At 44.9% G+C, this 22216-nt stretch overlaps 8 protein-coding genes across 8 annotated transcripts; 7 read left to right on the top strand and 1 right to left on the bottom strand.

Annotated features, from left to right (window-relative positions):
- Positions 1-4291: 4291 nt before the first annotated feature.
- On the top strand, positions 4292-6673 carry BDB00DRAFT_852378 (pyridoxal phosphate-dependent transferase). The gene is made up of 6 exons (XM_053125563.1): positions 4292-4447; positions 4524-4631; positions 4708-5202; positions 5286-5362; positions 5441-5584; positions 5859-6673. The coding sequence occupies exons 1-6, from the start codon at positions 4366-4368 to the stop codon at positions 6480-6482; spliced, it is 1530 nt and encodes a 509-aa protein (XP_052973969.1). The 5' UTR covers positions 4292-4365; the 3' UTR covers positions 6483-6673.
- Positions 6674-6968: 295 nt separating this feature from the next.
- BDB00DRAFT_852375 (SH3 domain-containing protein) lies at positions 6969-7413 on the top strand. Its single transcript, XM_053125562.1, has 2 exons — positions 6969-7150; positions 7246-7413. The coding sequence occupies exons 1-2, from the start codon at positions 6996-6998 to the stop codon at positions 7364-7366; spliced, it is 276 nt and encodes a 91-aa protein (XP_052973968.1). The 5' UTR covers positions 6969-6995; the 3' UTR covers positions 7367-7413.
- A 1813-nt stretch (positions 7414-9226) lies between these two features.
- On the top strand, positions 9227-10822 carry BDB00DRAFT_773971 (ras guanine nucleotide exchange factor domain-containing protein; the record flags this gene model as incomplete). Its single annotated transcript, XM_053120125.1, has 2 exons — positions 9227-10680; positions 10768-10822. The coding sequence occupies 2 exons, from the start codon at positions 9227-9229 to the stop codon at positions 10820-10822; spliced, it is 1509 nt and encodes a 502-aa protein (XP_052973967.1).
- A 147-nt stretch (positions 10823-10969) lies between these two features.
- Positions 10970-11625, top strand: BDB00DRAFT_95829 (uncharacterized protein). Its single transcript, XM_053129677.1, has one exon. It carries the CDS (start codon positions 11117-11119, stop codon positions 11534-11536), a length of 420 nt encoding a protein of 139 aa, XP_052973966.1. The 5' UTR covers positions 10970-11116; the 3' UTR covers positions 11537-11625.
- A 188-nt stretch (positions 11626-11813) lies between these two features.
- Positions 11814-14356, top strand: BDB00DRAFT_852371 (uncharacterized protein). The gene is made up of 7 exons (XM_053125561.1): positions 11814-11958; positions 12028-12109; positions 12196-12483; positions 12567-12617; positions 12699-13070; positions 13191-14005; positions 14078-14356. The coding sequence occupies exons 1-7, from the start codon at positions 11828-11830 to the stop codon at positions 14271-14273; spliced, it is 1935 nt and encodes a 644-aa protein (XP_052973965.1). The 5' UTR covers positions 11814-11827; the 3' UTR covers positions 14274-14356.
- BDB00DRAFT_852368 (6-phosphogluconolactonase) lies at positions 14357-15183 on the bottom strand. Its single transcript, XM_053125560.1, has one exon. The coding sequence runs from the start codon at positions 15145-15147 to the stop codon at positions 14419-14421; it is 729 nt and encodes a 242-aa protein (XP_052973964.1). The 5' UTR covers positions 15148-15183; the 3' UTR covers positions 14357-14418.
- Positions 15184-16439: 1256 nt separating this feature from the next.
- On the top strand, positions 16440-19120 carry BDB00DRAFT_852367 (T-complex protein 1 subunit eta). The gene is made up of 6 exons (XM_053125559.1): positions 16440-16531; positions 17006-17159; positions 17258-17364; positions 17463-17641; positions 17726-18693; positions 18777-19120. The coding sequence occupies exons 1-6, from the start codon at positions 16514-16516 to the stop codon at positions 19013-19015; spliced, it is 1665 nt and encodes a 554-aa protein (XP_052973963.1). The 5' UTR covers positions 16440-16513; the 3' UTR covers positions 19016-19120.
- Positions 18793-21173, top strand: BDB00DRAFT_95807 (uncharacterized protein). The gene is made up of 3 exons (XM_053129674.1): positions 18793-20867; positions 20967-21062; positions 21147-21173. The coding sequence occupies exons 1-2, from the start codon at positions 18915-18917 to the stop codon at positions 21018-21020; spliced, it is 2007 nt and encodes a 668-aa protein (XP_052973962.1). The 5' UTR covers positions 18793-18914; the 3' UTR covers positions 21021-21062; positions 21147-21173.
- The last annotated feature ends 1043 nt before the right edge of the window (positions 21174-22216 follow it).

Here is a 22216-nt window from a genome sequence, read left to right as displayed (position 1 = left end):
TTTTGTAGCATGAATTGAAACAGCCCAAAGACCTACTTATTATTAGCGAAAACAACAATGATCGTGCCTTGTTGCATCCAAGAAGTATCCTAAAACAATCTCGTAACGAGCAAGAATACTTTGCACTTTATCTCACGTTGTAATACTGTATGTCAAGAGTTGATGAAGATCGGTTAGGCCCCCGACGAAACTTACACTGTAACATGAAGTAGCAAGATTGTTGGAAAGCTCTTACAAAATGACACACCGAAATTTAAAAAAAGTTAAAAGATGCGGCATATACCACAGTAATGCAATGAAGGAATATGTGATATTTTTTACAAGAAAGACGAATAATGCTAATCGCTGTAAGGAAGAAATGCAAGCAGATACGAGGTGCTCGTATTTTCAACACGAGCTTGAATTCAGCAAGGTTGCATTGAAAGATGATGGTGCAAGAAGCAGCACAGCATATGAGGGTGCAGTATAAAGACACCAAGGAATGACTTGTTCACATTCAATACTACTGTAATCCTCGACCATTAACTATCCGAAATATCAAGACGGATGCCTTTGTAATATCCGGTTTAAAAAGATCCACCATCCGTGTTCACCATGACTGTAATAAATCGATTTAAACTGTTAAGGGTTCGTTGCTTTAAGGTTTACATAGTGTGTCTGCTGTCATCATGGATTTGCTTATTTTGAAGTAGGGTCGGTTTTGCTGTATGTATATTTTTGCAATATGAGCAAAGTCTGGCACCGCGCAAATCTTCCGTATAATTGAGCTTCTGTATCGTGTGCGCTGGTATACCATGGAAGCACTGTAAAGAAGATTTTGTATCATTAACCAAAAAAAAAAAAAAGATAAAAAAGGCGCACACGTCTTTTCACTCTATTGTCCGCGTCTCCCATCATCTTCCAGCTAACAACACCAAAAAAAAAACAGTGCTAGACGAATCACATCCTGTTACAGTTGAATAAAGGAAAAGGAAAAGAGCCGTTGATAGCAACGGATACTGTACATGGGTCTAAAGGCGTTGTTCATCATAGAACACCGTTTTACCAGGTTTTGAGGTAATTCTTCCAACGCATAAAGAATAAAGTACAATATGCATCAGCAGTTAATTGTTGCTATGCTCAATATAAAAGGTGAGACACGTTGCAATGAAGAATGACGAACAGCTGCTTTATATCATATACACCCGGGAGTCCCTCAACAACAACATTGTCGCTTGCCAAAGATACCTGTATCAAAAGTTGCAGTGTATATGTTTGAAATGTGATGTAGTAGGATCTGTTTATCAATGGGCGAAATACAGAGTCATAACGGCTCTGTCTTTTTAACGTTCGCCAGCATTCTTATTACTTTCCGGTGTAAAAGTAAGCTACTTGCTGCAGTGAGTGACCCCCGTCACTTGATTGGGACGTCGATCATCTTCGAGAACCCATCTTTCAACTCATGTGGATATACTCGGGTAATAATGCAGCTCATAACATATCTTGACCCTAAATTCTTTCAAGCCCACTATCAAGCAAAAAAAAAAAAAGACCCAAATACTGTGTTCCAGAGGATGTGGAGCTGTAGTCTAATCTAGTTATTGCCAGTACCTCCATACAACTACTGCTCCTTCTTGAGTTTTACAGCCACAACATAGATTAAAGGGTCAAGCGAATATAGGCGATACTATCTCAAGTTATGATACATAAGGTGGTCTTGTCTTTGTTGCTGGCTTTCGACAGGCCATGACGACACGATGCAGAAAAAAAAAAGGTGGTGAAAAGTTGTAACACCACATGACCTTCTTGCGGAGCCCCATGCATCCGGTACAGGAAAAATTGGCCAGGCGAGGAGGATGGGAAAACGTAAAGATGACCACGGGTATATCTTTACATTTACACACAGCGTCTAGATACTGCAAGCCTAGATACATCCTTTCCAAACCTGTTTTGCCGGGCTAACGTGTTCTAATCGATAATAATGACTGTTTTTCTCTTTCTATCAAGTGCGCAAAGTACACTACTAGCAGTGTGCCCAAAGTAATCAGTCAATCTGTACGATATACGGAACATGCTTACTCATGTCTAGTAATTTATGTTGTAACACCGACTGTTTGTGTGTGAGATAGGCTTTGTACAACATTGTTTTACTGTTCTTGGAAACTACGTAATGCAGCAATCTTTATACGGACTTCTTGGTGCGGCCGAGCCTCTCTTTCTCTCTTTCACTACCCGCCTTTCCTGGTCTCGTGCTTCCTGCTATCTTTAAAGCCCAGATGTTCCCTTATTTCCTATGCCGCTTCTTTGAAGTTTTCTCTCTGTCTCTCGCTGCTTGGACATCATAGCACATTAGCACGGCGGGAAGGAAAGCTTCAAGGAGGGGGGTTTTGCTTCTCCTTTTGTCGGATTTGCCTTCCTTGACCATCATTTTCTAGTATGAAATAGATAATAAGCATTGGTGTGAGGAAACATGTTACGGAGATATATATCCACCCCGTCTAGACAGTCCCACGAAATAGGCGCAAAAAGGACGGTCGCACGACGCGTCAACTTTTTCAAACATCGGGTTTAGAAGGAATAAGTTGCTTTAGTTTTTGTAGCACGACGATAGCTGCCTTGGACAAGAACAAAGTACAAGTGAATTCATTGGGACAGGACCATCAGATTAGCTGAGTCAAATACGCTGTCGCGAATGAAGGGTGTACCCTGCTTACTACTGTAGAGGCGCGACATGTCGCTCAATGAAAAAAAAAAAAGCTTTATGGAATAGATTGAGAGCAGCAGCAGCAGCAACAGCAGCACATGCACGCCAAGAATCACCACTTTGTGGTATTCTGTGAACTATCCTACAACATGCACATGCGTTACATTGTACATAGTGACTAGAGAATAGAATCAGTAGAAGACCTCACTGGGGTAACTTTTTTTTTTTTTAGTTCCTACTAGTAAGTTAGTAAGAGTTGATGCAGCTATTTGGCCAGTCATCATTCCTACGACACCACACACACAAGGAAACAAGACACTCTCACATTGGGGATATGGATGAGAGAGAGAGAGAGAAGATACACTTCCTGGTGCCTTAACCTTATACAGAATTTATTTTTAAGGTTTGATGGTGACATGAGCGGTCAAAGCAGTTGCAAGATCATAGACTCCGAACCTGGAAGCTTCCATTTCTGCTGTGTGTATTATATTATTGCTTATGAGATATCAAGGTGAGTCTTTTTTTTTCTTGTGTGAGTGAGACTTTTTTTTTTTCCGCACTAAACAAGCAAAACCGGGACCCCATGCAGTCGCCCGTCTATAATAAAAAGTCGACCCCACTCCAACAACAACTCCGAGAGGGGAATGCGTTATGCTAATAACCCTGGAGGACGAAATACACACACACACACAACACACAAGTGGGATTGCCGATCACCCGTTGCCATACTATCACTACTACTACTACTTCTTTGCCCAACCACTTCTTTAAGCTATTTCCTTATACTCTCTCGGTAGCTGCATAATCACCGGGGTTATTGCGTTTGGGGTTACATAAATGAACATATACTGCAAGTCCCTTTGATCGAATTTTTGCAGTATATGTTAAGCGTTGGGGGAAGTATATGTCGTGTCGGATTTCGGACCACGACGCTCTCTATGTTCATCCGATCTTTTAGTGCCTCCTTTAGTAGATTATGACGAAGAAGGTTGCAGAAAATAACAAGCGCACGGGAGAAAGTATGTTCCGAGAAAGCGAGTTGGAAGATGCGGGTGCTTTCTTCTTCTTCACATTGTTTTCGCTGCTCTCGCTTCCGGGCTTGGCGGCCCAGCACTGGACCGGGGAACCACCCTTTTCCTTCTTTTTTTTTTTTTTTTTTTTGTGTGAAATGTACTATGACCACCAACCTTTCACAAGTTACATAAAAGAAATGACTCACATGACCTATGTTTCTACTTGATAGTATCGTCACAAAACGTGTAACATCTTTCTTGAAGCGTGTTCAAGTCTCGAATAGACGGATGATGAAGGGAAGAGAACCCGATTGGCATGACAGCCAATCAAATAGCAAAAGAAAAGGGGTGGGGTCTGTGCTTCGGGAAAAAAAAAATGATGGATATCGATGACGTTTTGTGCCCTACCATACAGTATACGGGTTCCGCTTTATTTTTTTTTGGAACGACACTTCTTTTAAAGGTGCAACCGGTAGAATTTCCTTGGAAAAAAACAATGTCAGACAAAAAAAAGATTGGATCCCGACTTGGGGATAAGCTAGAAAGGATTTAAAAAGGGGAGCGTCGTTCGCAGCCTCAACCAAACAGTTTGAGACATTCTTTTTCTTTTTGCATCTCATATAATATAATACATATATATATATATATATATATATTTCGTTTAAAGCCATGGTATCCAATAAAGAAATTAACAATAGCGCTGCCGAACTCGATGGCATGCTGAAGCGTATGCATGAGATGGTGCTCCAGCGTAAGTCTCCTGACATAATCTACTACAAAGAGAGGGACTGGATGATTAAAATAGAGAGTGTGTCGGTTACTACTAGATGTCAAGGAAGGTCAGGACCTGCATGCAGTGGTAGACTACAAAACTCCCGCCGAGCTGTACAAGACAGTTGACTTTGCCTTGCCTGAGCGCGGCACTGGTGTTGATGGTAAGGCATTCTAGGGAGGGAGGTGTATATCCACCCACTGAGAGAGAGAAAATAACAAAATTCTTTTTTTAAAAAGGCACCTTTGACTTGATCAAGGACACCCTCAACTACAGTGTCAACTCATGGAACCCTCGGTTTATGGACAAGCTCTATGCAGGCACCAATCCCATTGGCGTCATTTCCGAGTTTTTGTTGGGTGTGCTCAACGGCAATTGCCATGTCTACCATGTGTCACCGGTCTTGACATTGATGGAAGTCGAAGTGACCAAGGCCGTTGGCCAATTGCTCGGCATGGGCCAACATGCCAATGGTCTGTTCTGTCCCGGTGGTTCTGCTTCCAACTTATTGGCCATGGTGACTGCCCGTAACAAACTGTACCCTTCCATCAAAACAACCGGCTATATCCCGCGTCCGTTCAACCCCAGTGCCGACTATGGCAAGCTCAAGGTGTTCACGTCGGCCCACTGCCACTATAGCATTGACAAGGCTGCGCTTGTCCTCGGTCTCGGTACGGACAGTATTGTCAAGGTCCCCACGGATGAAAAGTGCAAGATGCGTGTGGACGCACTTGGTAAGTTTCCGTTTTTTTTTCTAAAACGGCGGTTAGTTAATCTTAAGGATGTGTTCTAACGAGTCATGTTTTTTTTTTAAAAGAACGTTTGATTCAAGAAAGCATTGAACGTGGTGAAACACCCTTCTTCATCAATGCTACTGCAGGCACTACTGTGATGGTAAGTAAAGACTCTTTTTGGATTAAGAAGAAAGAATGGAAACTGACGCGTTTGTTATATCGAATGGACTTGAAAAAGGGTGCATTTGATCCTATCCAAAGTATATCCGCAGTCGCCAAAAAGTACAACTGCTGGCTACACGTCGATGGATCGTGGGGTGGCTCTGCCATCTTCTCACAAACAGTGCGCGAGCAATTGGGCTGGCTTGACGGCTCCAATCTGGTAGGCAAAAAAGAAAAAAAAGAAAAAGACCTGGAGTGTGATTTTTGGGGTGGCATCCCTTGCCCTTACCCCACTCCACCTCTTTGCTCATATCTCTATGTGTGATGTTTTCCCATGTAGACACCACATGTTGTGTGTTTTTATGTCGTTTTTACTAACCATTTCCATTATTTTTTCTTTGTGTGTGTGTGATGTGTGTGTGTGTGTGTGTGCGTTTTAACTTGCCCTGTGCCCTCCCTTGGCTCTCTCTCTCTCTCTCTCTGAAACGCACTAGGCTGACTCATTTACCATGAACCCTCACAAACTTCTCGGTGTCCCACTGCAATGTTCGATGGTGGTGACTCCACACGAAATGCTTTTCCCCAAGGTCAACACATTGGCCGCCGACTACTTGTTCCACGGCAACCCCTATGACCTTGGTGCTGGCACCATTGGCTGTGGCCGACGTCCTGACGCACTAAAGATCTTTCTGGCATGGAAGTTCTATGGCCGAGACGGTCTGGGCCAACGTATCGACCGAGCCATCCAGGCGGCTGCAGACTTTACGGATTTGGTCCGAGAGCGAGAACATTTTGAACTGGTTACTGACCCTAGCTTATTCTGTCAAGTGTGTTTCTGGTATGTGCCCAAGGAGTTCCAGAGTCAGGTACAATCGTGGAGAGCTCAACAGCCCGAGGTTTGGAAAGCCAAGATGACACGCGTCATCCATCTGTTGCACGAGCGAGTGAATCATTCGGGCGACTTTTTGGTCGACCATGCTCCCCTCGACACACTGCCTCACTTTTTCCGCATAGTGATCAATGCGCCCACCGTCAATGTGCATCGTGACTTGGCTGCTTTGTTGGATGCCATCGAAGACGCAAGTAAAAAGATCGCTTGGAACCAAGTGTCTCTCTAATTTTTCCTTTCATGCGCTGCCCAAGCAACAACAGATCGACAAGCCCATCAAAACCATATAAATGCCTCCCCCCCCACCCCGAGTGAAATGATATCCTACTTATTTATATTGATCATTAATTCAAAGAAAAAAAAAAGAAAACCCAAATACAGGGTCTCTCTAATAAAGAAAAAAAAGAACAAGTTGTGTACATATTCCAATACTTGCCGTTCGTTCTAATCTAAGGGGTGTTGTTCTTTTTTTTTTTCAACGTCCTCACATTATTGCTTATTGTACTCTCCTCATCCGAAAAAAAATAACACTATTTGCATGCGACTGGCTGTCGCCATAGATTGATACTGCAAATAGGGAGAGGGCAAAGGTAAAATTGTTCGAGGGAAAGTATTACATGTATCTCGATCCGGTATAGGTCTTTTCTTTTTATAAAACAAAATTATTTCTTTCTTTTTCCCCAAACCTTAAACTTTTTCTTTATCTTTTTTTTTTTTTTCACTTGTCTCTTCCACACTCTACATGGCACCCATCACAGCACCCGACGCGATACAGCCGCTGTGTCGAGCCCGTGCAATCTATGCATTCCAATCAAAAGAACCAACGGCTCTGATCTTTGAGCCAGGGGCTCTCATTGATGTGCTCTCCAAAGTTGAGTCAGGCTGGTGGCTCGGAAGGTATAACACTGCTGCTGCTGCTGCTGCTGCTGCATGTAGAACAATAGACGTCCATTGTGTGCTCAAGTGTACTTACCACAAAACAACAAACCTAGCACTGCGAGCAGCGCACCGGGATGGTTTCCAAAAGACTATGTTCAAGTCATAGAGCCGCAAAAGCCCATGGTAAGATTAATTTGTTTGTTACATCTTGCTCATATCCGCTTACATTTGTGACACGTCGAACACAAAACAAACACAGAGCGACACAAATCTCTTAAAACGGCCAAGCCAAAAGCCTGATCAGGGGCACGACGACGAAGACGACGAACTCACAATTCCTCTAGCAATGACAACAGCGCAATTATCATCATCATCATCATCATCATCGGCAGAAAAACGAAAAAGTAGCCAGAACAGCAAATTATATAATCATGACAGCAATCATCTGCATGGCGAGTGGACCGTGCAGCTCACAGAGGACGGCGAGGGACATTATCTGTTCAATCCAACCACGGGTGAAATGCGGTTCATGTTCCCTGAAGACGGCGACAACGACGATACGGGACTATTGGATGACAACGACTCGTCTTCATCTTTCAGAGATGCGAGCGATAGGTCCTGGCTACACGAGTACGAGGAGGATGAAGGAGGAGGAATAAGGACCATGGAGGAAGAGGAGATTGAATTTGTTCCCCAGAAGGTAGGGCCCTTGTCTCGTTTTCTATTTCGCCCTCATTGACCCACTCTTTCCATAAAAGCGAGCAACTTTGATCAACAAAAAGCCTAACTGTGTGCCCTCTCTTTTATCTATTCGTAACCCATTGCATAACTTTTGCAACGCATGTCTCGGCTGATGGTTTATTTTTTTTTAGATCCCTTCGCCATGGAGCAAATACATTATACCGCCAGGCCAGGATCACCTGTTTAACGAGTCGCAGGTAATAAGGAAGGTGGTCCGTGCTTTTGTTCATCGTCTTCTATACCACTTTACGCCCGCCCCCCTCGAGAATTTACACAAAAGGGAGAACTAATATTTTTTTTTTCTCTGCTCCTTTTTGCTTATAAAAAAAAAAAAAGGTGACAGAGGCCGATCCATCCTCTCCTTTGACCTGGGACGTCCTAAGCACATGTGTTGCTTGTACGATTCACAATCTGAACGCTGCTATCCAGTACAGCCGCAAGACGCTCTATTTCCCGTATGCCAAGGCCATTGTGAATGCTATCAAGCTGATGATGATGGCCTGCGGTGCCGTCGACAAGGAGTGGTTCAAAACGATTCAGCAAAAGGATCTACTACTGACGTATCACCGAGCCACCATTGCCAATCTGGCCAAGATGATGCTTACAGCAGTGTCAGTGGAACGAGGGGACGTTGATGACAAACAGCAACTTGCACAGGATGCACGTGAAGTATTGGTTGCAGTACGGAGCTTTGTCACAGCCTGTCAAGCAACCCCTGCCTTGGCCCGGCTCCGTACAGCTCTGGAAGCAATCTTCGATCCATCTCCTTCTTTGACTAGTCTTCCCGCCGTCAATAACGCATCTTCACGAGCTCTTAACCCGACTGCGATCACAACCATTCTCGAAGAAGACGGTCCTGGTGCTGCTACTATCACCTCCACCCCTATCAACAACAACAGCAGCAGCAGCTCGGAAGTATTGCTTTCTCCCACATCGCCACACTTTCGCGAGCATCGCGAGAACTCGGCATCCAGTCATTTTAGCGCAAAGACAACCTCAACACGTGCAACAAGTACGCATAGCAGCAGCGCAGGAAGCAGCAGCAGTAGTCGTACGGGGACAATCGATGACGAGCTCGATCATACGAGTTATTATGACACGATCCAGTCGCACAGCAAAGAGCTCCAAGCATCGGTCGATGCGATGCTCACACTCCTCAACCAGCATCGACACCAGCGCGAGGCATTGACTGCGCTCCTGCTTGCGCGACTCGATCACATGTGCCAACGGACGGGCCAGCTTCTCTACGCCGTCGAGCGCGTTGCCTATGACCACACCATCGAGCAACAAATAAGCGTGTGTAAGCAAGAGCTGCTCCATGGGTTTGGTATCCTGTTTGTCAAGCTCCAAGCAATGACGGATGTCAACGTGCTCGTCGACGATGCCGTGCTTGCAGTGGAAGCCGTCATTGAACGAATCAAGAAACCGGTAGATCAAATTGCTGTATGCTGCGACACACTCACACACCATGCCAGACGATCGAACAGCCAACGAGGCAGTCTGATATTACCGCCCGAGGACAGTGTCGATGACAAGCAAGGGAACGCCTCTAAGACTGAAAAACACTATATGGGATACGACTACAAGCCGGACGAGCTTGTGTTTTCTTCAGCGGATGGTCAGATCAAGGGCGGTACATTGGCAGCACTGATTGAACGACTGACGCTACACGACCAATCCGACACCAAATTCATCCAGTCATTCTTGTTGACGTACCGCGCCTTTTGCACATCAAGCGATCTTTTTGAACGACTCAAAGCACGCTTCAACATACAACCGCCTGCCGATCTGACACCGCACGAACTCAACGACTGGAAGGAAAGCAAGCAAAAACTGATCCGGCTACGCGTGTTCAATGTCTTTAAACATTGGGTCGAGCACTACATGAGCGTTGAAGAAGACCAGGGCGTCTTGAGCGACTTGCTCGAGTTTACAAACACCACCCTACGGGCATCCATCAGCTTCTCAGCCAACCAACTCGAACGATTGATCCGACGACGTCTTGATTCCGATCCGCTGCGCAAATTCGTTGTGATGCAACCACGCGAACAGCCAACGCCCCTATTACCACGCAACGTGAAAAAGTTCCGTCTCTTGGACATCCACCCGTTAGAGATGGCACGCCAGCTGACCGTGATGGATTTCGGCCTCTACCGTGCCATTCAGCCCTCCGAGTGTCTGGACAAGGCTTGGTCCAGCAGTGACAAATCCAAAGGCGTCCACATCCGACAATCGATCGAATACAACAATCAAGTCACCCTGTGGGTCTCGGACGCGATCCTGTGTCAGACCGATGTCAAAAAGCGAGCCAACACGGTAAAGTACTGGATCCAAGTCGCTGAAAAATGTTGTCAGCAGCTCCACAGTTTCAACACATGCATGGCTATCCTGTCTGCGTTTGACAGCAGTGCCATTGCCCGTCTGCAACGGACCTGGGATTTCGTGGGCTCGCGTGCACAGCAAACATTGAATGGGATGCGCAAAGTGTTTGCTTCCAACAGAAACTTTGCTCAGTATCGATCGCTGGTCCATTCGGTCAATCCACCCTGCATCCCTTTCCTGGGCGTATACCTCCAGGACCTCACTTTTATCGAGGATGGGAACCCGAATATCTTGAAAAATAGCGAGCTGATCAACTTTGGCAAGCTGGCAAAGACGAGTGAGGTGATTCGGGAGATCCAGCAGTATCAGTCGACGCCGTATTCTTTCATGTCCGTGTCGATGTTGCAGATGTTTATCAAGGCGAATCTGCAGAGTGCCCGTGATGATGAATGCTTATATGCCGAAAGTTTAAAGATAGAACCAAAGTAAGCTTCTTCTTCTTCTCTGTATTAACCTATACTATACACTATGGCTGTGGACTGGTTACTAAAATAATGGATCGGTTATGACAGAGAACGAACGGATGAAAAAGTGACCCGACTACTTGAAGAATCTGGATTCATCTAGTGTCCTTTTTTTATAGTCAATATTCTCACATGAATAGCATTTAGATTCTATACTTGATGAAAATTTGATATACGAGGGGGACCCATATGAATCTCAACAGTAACAAGCATGCTCTCTCTCTCTCTCTCTCTCTCTTGGTTTGATTTGGCTCTTTTTTAAAAAGTTCAAGGGGTCTACTATATTCATATTTGGGGATAAACTTTCAAAACCCGGTGGTACACCAACAAAAAGTTGCTCTTCTTCTCTTCCCTTGAACCCCAACAATAAATCCTCCCCCCCCTTTCCTCTATTGCAATGAAGTTAGGACAGGCATTTGCCGTTTCGATGGGCGCTCTCGTGGGTGGTGCCGTCGGTTTTTACCTTTTGGAAGATTACAAGATTAAAGCAAAGGTAATGGATACCCTTTGTCTCTACGCTTTTATAAAGTTATCAATTCCAGCATCGCATTGCTTTACCCAACCCACCCCCTTTCTTTTTCCTTTACTTATCATTGTTAATAGGAACAACGATTGGCCATGCTTTTGGAAAAGAAACTCGAATACGAGCAGCAAGAAAAGACGTTATGAACAAAAAAAAAAAACATGGACCTGGGCAAACCCATTTTCACAGCATTGTTTTGTTATTTCTGCATTCCAGCATCCGTCCCGAACATATATAATCGACTCTGCTACAAAGTTCAAGCAAGCTTTTTTAGAGATACTATTCTGTACATAATTCCCTCTCTCCACCCTTTTCCCATCCGAACTTGTCAAGATATTATATATAATTGCCTTTTCTATTATTACTGTGTTCGCTTTATTCATTTATAAAACATACTAAACTTTCCGAATATACTTGTGGGTCGCAAAAGATGTGTTTTAAAAAGGTAAAGCACAATAGAAGCGAGAAAGAAGCTGTTGCATATGTCATGCAGTTGTTGATATCTTTAAAAAAAAAATCACTCTATCCGTACTGATTGAAACAATGCGAAAAAAAAAGAAAGCGCCAGGGCACTAAACCCGCATAATGGGACACCGTCACGACGGAACACAAAACCTTCCATCTTCCTTTTTATACAACTGTCAAAAAATAATGTTTCGAAGAGCATGTCTGACAAGTCGACATGTCTCTTGTATAGCACGATCTTATGCTTCAAAGTAAATAGGAGTGCGTTAATCCCACACCCGTTTACCCCAAAGTGACTAAACAAAAAAGTGATTATATAGAGCAAGGATCGACGATCGGACAAAACAAGCGATCGATCAAGTGAAACGACTCGAATACCAACTCGAATCACAAAAGAAGAGAGCAAGTATCACTGCAGTGATTTCGAAACACTTTCTCTTTAAAGCTCGATCGAGTCAATGTGCTGACTTGACTTTTTTTTTTATCAGGAAGAAGCTGTTGCATTACTCGATCAGATTAGTGAGCAAGACGTTCAAGAAGTATATGAACAGATTTCAGCTGAACGACCGCCCCGACAATTGATCGCACCCGACTATCTGCAAAACCTTCGTGTAAAATTTCTGGATACCCGGCAAGAAGCACTGCCAAGCAACGAAGAACGAAAAGAGGCACTGACAGGAGAAACACCACCACCATCAGCGGAATTGGTCACACAGCAACCACAGTCGCTTAGTGATTTGTCAATGGGTGATTTTGAGCAGTTGATTTATGCCAATGTATGTCTTACGATGCTAACGGTAGAGAAAAAAAAATGGGGGGCTAGAGAGAAAAGAGCTGACATGGATTAACTTTATTAAAGGCACTTGCAAAACGACCTAAAGAGGCTGAACGAGCATTAGAGCTTATGGAGGTAATTTTTTTTTTTTTGCGGGAATGAACGATTTTCGGGTCCAGAGTGCGGGAGGGGGAACTGACAACATTTTTGTTTAAGGAATGTGGTCAGGTACCCAGTGTGCGATGCTACAATCATTTGATGGACGCGTATGCCAATGCAAATGACGTTGATGGGGCGATTCAAGTCTATAAACGGGTCAAAGAGCATTTGGTGCCAGACATGTACACCTATGCAACCTTGATTAAAGCATTTATCCAAGGCTCACGACTCGAAGACGCATGTGTCGTATTTGAACGGATGAAACGATCCGACATGATTCCTACACAGCCCATCTTTTCCAACATCATCCGTGGATGTATCCAAGCGGATCAAATCGATCGAGCCTGGGAGGTTTTTGACGCGATGCGGTTATCGTACCATCAGCCCGACGAAGTCAGCTTTACCTTGATGTTACAAGCTTGTGCAAAGGTAAACACATTTTTGCGGGGACGACTGAGTGTGTGTGTGTGTGTGTGTTGGGGGGGGTTGAATCCAAAAAGTGAATTGGGTGGTATAGCTTACACACTTGAAATATCTGTTTATGTTTAGCGTGGTGAAGTGGAAAGAGCGCTCAACGTGTTTGAAGACATGACTGGCTCCAACCTGTATCCGACCGATGTCACTTTTAACGTCCTCATCAACGCATGTGCAAAACGGCCAGATTATTTCCAGGCCGCTTTCAACCTGTTAGAGCAGATGCAAACCGTCTACGGGTTCCAGCCTGATCTCATCACCTATAACACCCTCTTGAGCGCCTGTGCACGGAAAGGAGATCTCAGTCGAGCACGCGATATATTTAAAATCGTTGACCAGAATGCGGATTATCATACCTACTCTAATTTACTGTCATGCTACGCCAATTACAACCCAGTCCATTCACCATCCACCACCACTACTACCTCGGTCCAGCAGGAGAAAGAAGAAGAAAAAGCAGGATTGGTGGAACACACGCTCATGCCTAGCCAGCTGCCACAACGTCGATCGGGGGTCGTAGCAGAAGCAAGCAAGCTATTTGATGCCATTGTTGCCGAGAATCGGTGCGACATCACCTCATCACTCCTTACTGCCTATTTGTCTGTCCATGTCACGCAAAAGCAGGCACGGGACTGCATGGATGTTTATTTGGACATGTTTGACAGATATCAAGTGGAACGCAACCCACGGACGTTTTCGTTCATGCTTCAGTTTTGCTATGACCAACGGGACGCGGATTTCGCATGGCGCGTGTGGGGCGATTACCAGGAGTTTTTGGAACGCCGAGAGCAGCTGCGAAAAGAGACCTCCACTGCCACACGGGTGCGTGAAGGTTGGGCACCCGTACAACAACGGCAGCTGGCTTTGCTCATGGTGAACACGCTTGCCAGGTAAATTTAAAAATTACTTTTACGGAAACAAAAAGTTAGATGCTGATGGGGGCTATCTTTGTGTATATGTAGAGGAAACGATCTTAAAAATGCACTTGGATTGCTGGCAACCGAGTTTTCTACCAAAGACAGACCATCCATGAACGAGCTCAAGACACTACGGAACAAGTGTATCCAACTAGAAGATGAAGAAGCATTACACGCATTAAAACGGCTTGCAAGACAAGACCGTAAGCTCAAGCCAACCGACTGGCGATTTAGAAAATAGAAAAAAAAAGATCTTCATTTTTTGTACATTTTATTATTTGCTAGCATTGAACAATTCCCCTTCCCTCCTCCTCCTCCTCCCTCCCTCCCCCATGTGTATACAAGCGAAAAAAATAAGAAAAACATGCGTCATTCCCTTCTTATTCCTAATATTTGCTGACAGTCTGTTTCTGTAACTTGCCGGCTGCAGCCTCATCCACGAACCAGTATACCGGTCCTTGGGGTTGAACGCGTTGGCAAGGCAACTGGAGCTGAGGCTGTTCCAAGATCTTTTGAAGCATGTCCTGCTTTCCTTCACCCGCAGTGACAAAAGCAACAGCCTTTGCATGGTTGACGACGGGATACGTCAGCGTGATGCGCTCGGGTGGGGGCTTGGGCGAATCCGTGATGGGAGCCACCCAACGCGTTGTCTCGTTCAGCAGAGGATGACCGGGGAACAACGAGCAGCAGTGGCCGTCGGGACCCATACCCAACAAGATCAAGTCAAACGCGGGCAACCCTTTGAAATAATCCTTGAGTCGCTGCTCATAGTCGACCGCAGCCTTTTCGGCGTCCTTGCCGAAATTGCCAATGGCATGGGTCTTGGGTTGGCCATGCACCGCATCGAGCAAATGAATCTTGAGTTCGCGATAGTTTGAGTCGGCATCGTCGAGTGGTACACATCGCTCATCGGCCCAAAAGATTTCCCATTTCGAAAAGTCGACCTCTGGGTTTTCTCTCAAGTCCTTGGACAACAGCTTGGGGAGCGAACCGCCCGATACAGCGACGGTGAAGGCACCATGATCTGCAATAGCTTCAATGGAGCGTTTGGCGACAAAGTCATTCAAGCCGCTGGAGAGTGCGTCTGTAGTAGGAAAGGTGTAGGTGTGCGACATGTTCGTTTTTTTAAAGGTTAAAAAAAACGCGGCAGAATGCATTTTAAAAAGTTGTTGGGCTGTGCCCATTTTCGTATTCCGAAGACGCGCTCATCATCCCGTCGCGAATCATAACTGCGTAATAAAAGTGTTTACTGGACCCTTGTAGAGTAATACAAGATATCTGATAGAACACACATCTATCGCTTATGAATAAGCACAGAGACTTGCAGTGTGGCAAGAATAAACTCTTTTTTTTTAGTCTGATTATCGTACAAAAGGCTGCATCTGGCACTTCACATCACTTTTTCAATTATATTCTACGCTTGCCGTAGCACTTATCAAAGCATCATGTAATCACCGTGTTTCCGGAACAATCAGTTCGCATGAAAGCTTATCGTCTTTTCTCTATCCGTTTACTTGTATTCTGGTATTGAGCGATCTATAATCTCGGTCTTCGTGCCAAAGCAGATGCAGATTTACTAACTTATTAGCTCTGACTGCTTGGCCTTTTCACCCAGGTTCTACTGCTTACCATGCTTTCAATGGTTCTGATACTATTTCTACGACCATGCCAGAACTGCAATGCGATGCTTGGCAGCGAGTGAAATAGACCATTTTTTGTGTGATATGTGGCAAAAGTAGAAATTACTGATCGCTATCCTGTATTTCATCATTTATAGAATAGACATCTTTTCATGAAGCTTCTTCCATGTAGTATATGCATATGCTCGCAGATTTTTCTAGCCTTTTTTTCTGTATTGAAACAAGAATAATGGTGACACATTAGTATCATACAATGTATTATTAAGTCATCTTTTAACCCCAAGGTATATGATGTCACGTCGTGGTGAAGAAACGTATAGGTCTGCCTTTCTTCACATGTATGTTCAAATACATTCTATATCTACGTTACAGTACCACAATTACTACTAAAACAATTTGACATCCCCACTTGTAAATTATTCAGTGATAGCACCATAATCAACGTTGTTGTATCATTAAAAAAGTCGTACTGAAAGGAAGCGACCGCATGTTCATGGCGCAGGTCAACTACTGTAGTCTTCCATATCATTAATAAATCGTAGATATAACATACTCTCTGTCATGACTCTATCAAGCAATCTGGCAACGCCAGCAGCTCTTACTTTAAGTGGCGAGAGCGTACAGTAAGTCAGTTATAACGGTATCGCGAAGCGATAGCCAGAGCTACAAAGTAAAACCTTCAAATACGGATAGGGTTTACACAAGTACGTACACCCCGATTTGACGCTGGTTTTTTGACATGTGGCTGGCATTTTTAGCCCAGCCATGTCAAATTCAAGTTCCTCTCGAGACAGCTGCGTTCCGCCCCTCCTTTTCTTCTCTTTTAATCTATACAAAAACCATGTCTCGCGGAATGATGGTAATTACGTGGTTCTCTTTTTTTTTTCTTTATTCTTTGCAACGTCCTAGTGGTGAATCCACCATCCGAATCAACACTCGATGGTTTTTGTTACTGCCGAGATTGTAAAAAGAAACAAGCAGCAGCAAAGGGGATCTTTATTTTTGGTGACAGATTCCCAGTGCAGTAAAAAGAAAGAGAGAAAAAAACACGTGGCGTAATACAGCAATGCGCTAGTCAGCAACTTGAGCCATAATTTGGGGTGGGGGGGGACATTGACCATCTCATCTTTACCCAACTTGCCGCGATCTCGAAAAACCAAAAACCGTCGAGTTTGTTGATTTGTTCCATCATCAGGGCAATCGAGTCATGTTACTGCTTTAGGGGGAGGACGCGTGTTCCGCGTCTGTGCGTGGCTATTGGAACACAATTTTTTTTCCCAACTTTTTACGGAATGCGATCGCTCATCATTTCTTTTTCCATCGATTTCTGTAGCAACCTCAAATCATCCTTCTCAAGGAAGGCACTGATTCATCGCAGGGCAAGGGACAGTTATTGTCAAATATTAATGCTTGTGGTGCCGTTGTGGACACCATCAAGACGACACTGGGCCCTCGAGGCATGGATAAGCTTATGGTCAATGAGCGAGGTAAAAAAAATAATACACACATTCTTTTAAATACAGCCCCGAGGCTCTTATTTTGTGTACGTAGTTAATCAAACGTTGTTGGCTCTTGAATGGAATAGGTGAAGTAACAATCTCAAATGACGGTGCTACTATCATGAAACTCCTCGATATCGTACACCCTGCTGCAAAGACGCTCGTTGACATTGCTCGGTCGCAAGATGCTGAGGTAAACAAAATTTCTTTGATTGGAGTGTCAGGAATGTGGGGTAGTGGAAAGAGAATAGGTTTCCATTGAGTGAGGTGCTAACTCTCATGTACAAAAAGGTGGGCGATGGTACAACTAGTGTCGTCTTGCTTGCTGGAGAACTTTTAAAGGAGGTTAAGGGTTATATTGAAGATGGCGTCAGCCCTCATGTTATCATCAAAGGATACCGCAATGCCGCTCGATTGGCAATCAACAAAGTCAAGGAGCTGGCTGTCAAGATTAACAAAGATAATGAAGAGTAAGTTTCCATCATGGAAGACCACGAGAGGTGGATATGCATCAATCGGGTTAGGTGGACTGACTCTCATGTTTGCCTTAACAGAGAATTCCGTGATCTTTTGACCAAATGTGCAGCTACTGCCATGTCATCCAAGCTCATCTATTCACAAAAGGACTTTTTCACCAAAATGGTCGTGGATGCCGTACTTCAGCTCGATCAAGACAGTCTGATCGAAAGACTTATTGGTGTGAAGCGAGTACCTGGTGGTGCTATGCAAGATTCGATGTTGGTGAACGGCGTTGCATTCAAAAAGACCTTCTCGTATGCTGGTTTTGAGCAGCAGCCCAAGTCGTTCAAGGACCCCAAGATTCTTTGCTTGAACGTCGAACTCGAACTTAAAGCCGAAAAGGACAACGCCGAGGTGCGCGTTGAAGAAGTTTCCGAATACCAAGCCATTGTTGACGCTGAATGGCAAATTATTTTCCAAAAGCTGGAGGCTATTGTCGCAAGTGGTGCCAAGGTGGTCTTGTCCAAGTTGCCAATTGGTGATCTTGCCACCCAATACTTTGCCGACCGAGACATCTTTTGCGCAGGCCGTGTAGCCAAAGATGATATGGACCGTGTGATCCAGGCTGTTGGCGGCTCTGTCCAATCTACGTGCACCGACCTGCGATCTGAACATTTGGGCATGTGCTCCTCGTTTGAAGAGAAGCAAGTCGGTAGTGAGCGTTTCAACATCTTTGAGGGATGCACACAGGCCAAGACGTGCACGCTGATTTTGCGTGGCGGTGCCGAGCAGTTCATTGCCGAAGTTGAGCGCTCGTTGCATGACGCGATCATGATTGTACGACGTGCTATCAAGAATAACCTGGTCGTTGCTGGTGGCGGTGCGGCCGAAATGGAAGTGTCCAAATATCTCCGCGTCCACTCGCGTACGATTGAAGGAAAGCAGCAATTGATCATTGGCGCGTTTGCCAAGGCACTTGAGGTGATCCCACGCCAGTTGTGTGACAATGCCGGTTTCGATGCTACAGATATCCTGAATCAGCTTCGTATGAAGCATGCTCAAGGTAAAGAATCTAATTTGACATGAAAACAGAGCTTGACAGGAATTTGGTTCTCCTAATTTGACGGTTGCTTCTCGAAACTATAGGTGGCACCTGGTTTGGCGTGGACATCAACAACGAGACAATCGCTGATAACTACGAAGCATTCGTGTGGGAACCCGCACTGGTCAAGACCAACGCAATTGCAGCTGCAACGGAGGCAGCCTGTCTGATTTTATCTGTTGATGAAACTGTCAAGAACGCACAGAGCGAACAGCCTCAAGCAGGCATGCCTCGCGGTGGAGGACCTGGCATGGGCCGTGGACGGGGTATGCCCAGACGTTAAAGCGAAAAATACAAAAAGAAAAACCCAAAGTCTCCCAACAGAAAACAATACAAAAGTATACACCAACCAAATAAATAAAAAAGAGAATTGCATTTGTTTTATTGCCATCAATCGGTGCGGTATCTTAAACTGCACTTGTCATTTAATATGTGAGCGAGAAGATAGCAAGGCCATTTCATCCAGCAAAAATTTAACTCCTTGTAACGACCGCATTTTACCAGCATTCTCTCCACCATCACCTCCACCACCACCGACACTTATGGATTCGGAGGAGTCGTTTTTACACGGACTACCTACCTACACCCCAGCATGTTTACGCTTGACCAATGTGCTCATGGAGCGCATTGTTCGTCTGCTGCCAACACAAGCGGATCGCTACCAAGCATGTCTGATGCACCGCGTTTGGACCACCGCTGCCATCAACATCCTTTGGGAATGGCCGCTTTTTGCGGGCGAGGGCGCCATTCGCTCGTTCATCAACACAATTCGTGTACACAAGCGTTTGGCTTTGGCTGTTCGTCACTTGAATCTCTGTCTAGATATCGTGCCTGTCAACGACCAAGACGACGACGGCGACGCGTTTACACGATCGATGCGCATAACACTGCACCGACATGAAGCCTCTCGAGACAGTCCGCTCGCTGCGCCCTCGGTCATCACGACGGTCCTACAACAATGTGAGCGTATCGAGACGCTGACAGTATATGGCTGGCAGCTTGATGCGTCTCACTTGCGTTTGATTGCATCCTATATCCCACAGCTTCAAGCGTTACAAATTGTCGGATCGCCGGAATGCGCAGGAAGCAACATCAACAGCAGCAGCAGCAGCAACGCTATTATTCTACCTCCGATTGCTTTCTCGCTTAAAAATCTGCACCTGTATGCAGATTATTTAGTATCGCCAACAAGATACATGGAGCTAGAATCATTGCGTGTGTCGTTGCGACATCGAAATAGTCTCGATAAATTGTGTCATGGCCATCAACAACCCATGCCTAAAGTTCGCGAGGTGATGCTGGCAAATGCTGGGAAACTTCACCCTCAAAATATCGACGCGCTTTTCCGCGTATTCCCACAGCTTTTACGATTCGCAATCGAAGATGTCAAACATCCAATCGCGACTTCTCGTATGGTACAATCGACTTCGCTGAAACATCTCATAATTCGCGCCACGATAGATGATGATGATTATGAAAGGGACATGCTACTGCAGCAGCAGCAACAAGAGCAACAGCAACAGCAACAGTCGCCCTTACTTTTGGAGGTCACTGATGATAGTAGCGACGACGCTCACCCGCAAAGCCATCTATGCAGAATATTCATTGAAAACTGTCGGATGGAAGACGAGAATTTTGGACATATTACCTTCAACAGCGATTGTCTGACGCACATAAAGTTACACAACTGCCCTTCCCTGACTGACGAATGCATTAAACGGCTATGCGACGGTATGACACCTCTAGAGGATTTGGAAATAGTCGACTGTATTCACATTGGGAATCCAACCATTCGAGCCTTGACCGAATCGCCCATCATATGCACCCTCAGACGACTTCAAGTCCGGTCCAGCGGTCACCTCCAACCCATAGACGTGTTCGAGTTCATCAATGCCGCATCTTCCTACGAGCTTGAATATGTGGCAATAACAGGATACCCAGACATCAGCAGCTCATTTCTGGGACGATACTCAAACGCCGAGGGTGTCGTCTTGGATAAAGCAATAATATCAGCACTTGTACAACATTCTAAAGCCCCCAAAGACCGAATTTTGACTAGCAACCAAGTAGTTAAACTTGCCAGGGCGCTCAACCTGGATGTGCACCACTTGGAATATTTCTTGGATGAAATCCAGGTAATATTCTATGCTCATAACCTGCTATCATCATCATGGCCGAGAGATAATAACGGGAACGAGATGTCTTGTCTCTGTGTCTTCTTCTAATGATGTGAGAACCATCGTAATAGCTTGACGATGACAATGATGACACGAATTTTGTTACTTTAGCAACACAGACTACCGAGAGCATTGGAGCGATCGCACAAAACAGTAAATGATGATGTCGTATTTCTTTAAAACGCAAACCTCACATTGTGTACGCGTGTATGTTATATCTTACACCTTTTATATTAGCAACTTTACCACATACCCTGCCTGTCTACGACAATTGCACGCAACGGAACAGCAGTTGTTCAGCAGACGATCAACTGAAGTTTACGACTGTAGATTCAGATGAAAGTCAGCAGGATGACGACGACGATGACGACGATGATGTTGACGACGATGACGATGATGATGACGACGAAACTGGACCCTTCAAGTCTACCGATTACACGAATGACATTTATGAGGCACAAGGAGACAGCAGACAGCCATATCAACGGGAGATACAGCAAGTTCAACAAGAACCAAACAAAGACAAAGAAGATCAACGAATACTGCAGATACCATCTCAAAATCAATGTTGTAATCACTCTTATTCCCCTCCACAACAACAGCAACAACAGCAACAAGAGAATCTGCATCTGCATCAGCATGAAACACTGAATCAACATGCATATCAAAATCAACAACAGCAACAATTGTATCAAAATCAGCATGAGCATCAACAGCACAAGCATAAGCAGGAAACCCAGCTTCAGCAGGTTTATCAGAATCAACAGCAGCAGCAAAAACATGAGCAGACATATAATAATCAGCAACAGCAGCTATTGGAACAGCAGTATGAACAACAACAACAACTGCAGCAGGAGCGGCATAATTACTATCATGAACAAAGGGTAGAAGAGGAAAAGGAAGAAAACACTATCCACCTCAGCGATCTTGGTTATGAGGACGATAATGACAGCAGCTATAGCGGCGCAGATATTGGTGGCAGTAGCCATAGAGCTGACCTCGGAGGTTGGGATATGCCAAGTGATCTCTCCTGGCTGCAGAAGAATCCGGACGCAGCAGCTGCCAGTGACACGTCGACCAACAATTCAAATTCAATACCTCGACCACCTTCAAAACATACTTATGAACATGCATGGAAACAGATTGCACACGAATCGCCTGTTGTCACTGCTCAACAAGGGCGTCGTATACCTAACGTTGATACCGTCGATGGGTGGGGGACACCCAAAGATGTCATTCCATGGTCAGATGAACGCCTTGCCTATGCACACGATGTTCTTGAAGAACAAAAACGTACAAAATACTGG

This window comes from Zychaea mexicana (genome assembly GCF_025766255.1).
Source record: "Zychaea mexicana strain RSA 1403 chromosome Unknown BDB00scaffold_129, whole genome shotgun sequence".
In the NCBI taxonomy this organism is placed as follows: Eukaryota; Fungi; Mucoromycota; class Mucoromycetes; order Mucorales; family Lichtheimiaceae; genus Zychaea; species Zychaea mexicana.
This window is presented reverse-complemented; position numbering and strand designations above follow the sequence as displayed.

Excerpts from the sequence above, each read along its gene's own strand:
- BDB00DRAFT_95807 (XM_053129674.1), top strand. The coding sequence starts at position 18,915 with ATGAAACTGTCAAGAACGCACAGAGCGAACAGCCTCAAGCAGGCATGC. Across the intron at positions 20,868-20,966 it reads ATTTCTTGGATGAAATCCAG|AACCATCGTAATAGCTTGAC; the intron begins GTAATATTCTAT and ends TAATGATGTGAG.
- BDB00DRAFT_852371 (XM_053125561.1), top strand. The coding sequence starts at position 11,828 with ATGGGACACCGTCACGACGGAACACAAAACCTTCCATCTTCCTTTTTA. Across the intron at positions 11,959-12,027 it reads GCACGATCTTATGCTTCAAA|AGCAAGGATCGACGATCGGA; the intron begins GTAAATAGGAGT and ends GTGATTATATAG. Across the intron at positions 12,484-12,566 it reads AGCAGTTGATTTATGCCAAT|GCACTTGCAAAACGACCTAA; the intron begins GTATGTCTTACG and ends ACTTTATTAAAG.
- BDB00DRAFT_852378 (XM_053125563.1), top strand. The coding sequence starts at position 4,366 with ATGGTATCCAATAAAGAAATTAACAATAGCGCTGCCGAACTCGATGGC. Across the intron at positions 5,363-5,440 it reads CTGCAGGCACTACTGTGATG|GGTGCATTTGATCCTATCCA; the intron begins GTAAGTAAAGAC and ends GACTTGAAAAAG. Across the intron at positions 5,585-5,858 it reads GGCTTGACGGCTCCAATCTG|GCTGACTCATTTACCATGAA; the intron begins GTAGGCAAAAAA and ends GAAACGCACTAG.
- BDB00DRAFT_852367 (XM_053125559.1), top strand. Across the intron at positions 17,160-17,257 it reads GCTTATGGTCAATGAGCGAG|GTGAAGTAACAATCTCAAAT; the intron begins GTAAAAAAAATA and ends TGAATGGAATAG. Across the intron at positions 17,365-17,462 it reads CTCGGTCGCAAGATGCTGAG|GTGGGCGATGGTACAACTAG; the intron begins GTAAACAAAATT and ends ATGTACAAAAAG.
- BDB00DRAFT_95829 (XM_053129677.1), top strand. The coding sequence starts at position 11,117 with ATGAAGTTAGGACAGGCATTTGCCGTTTCGATGGGCGCTCTCGTGGGT.
- BDB00DRAFT_852375 (XM_053125562.1), top strand. The coding sequence starts at position 6,996 with ATGGCACCCATCACAGCACCCGACGCGATACAGCCGCTGTGTCGAGCC. Across the intron at positions 7,151-7,245 it reads TCAGGCTGGTGGCTCGGAAG|CACTGCGAGCAGCGCACCGG; the intron begins GTATAACACTGC and ends CAACAAACCTAG.
- BDB00DRAFT_852368 (XM_053125560.1), bottom strand. The coding sequence starts at position 15,147 with ATGTCGCACACCTACACCTTTCCTACTACAGACGCACTCTCCAGCGGC.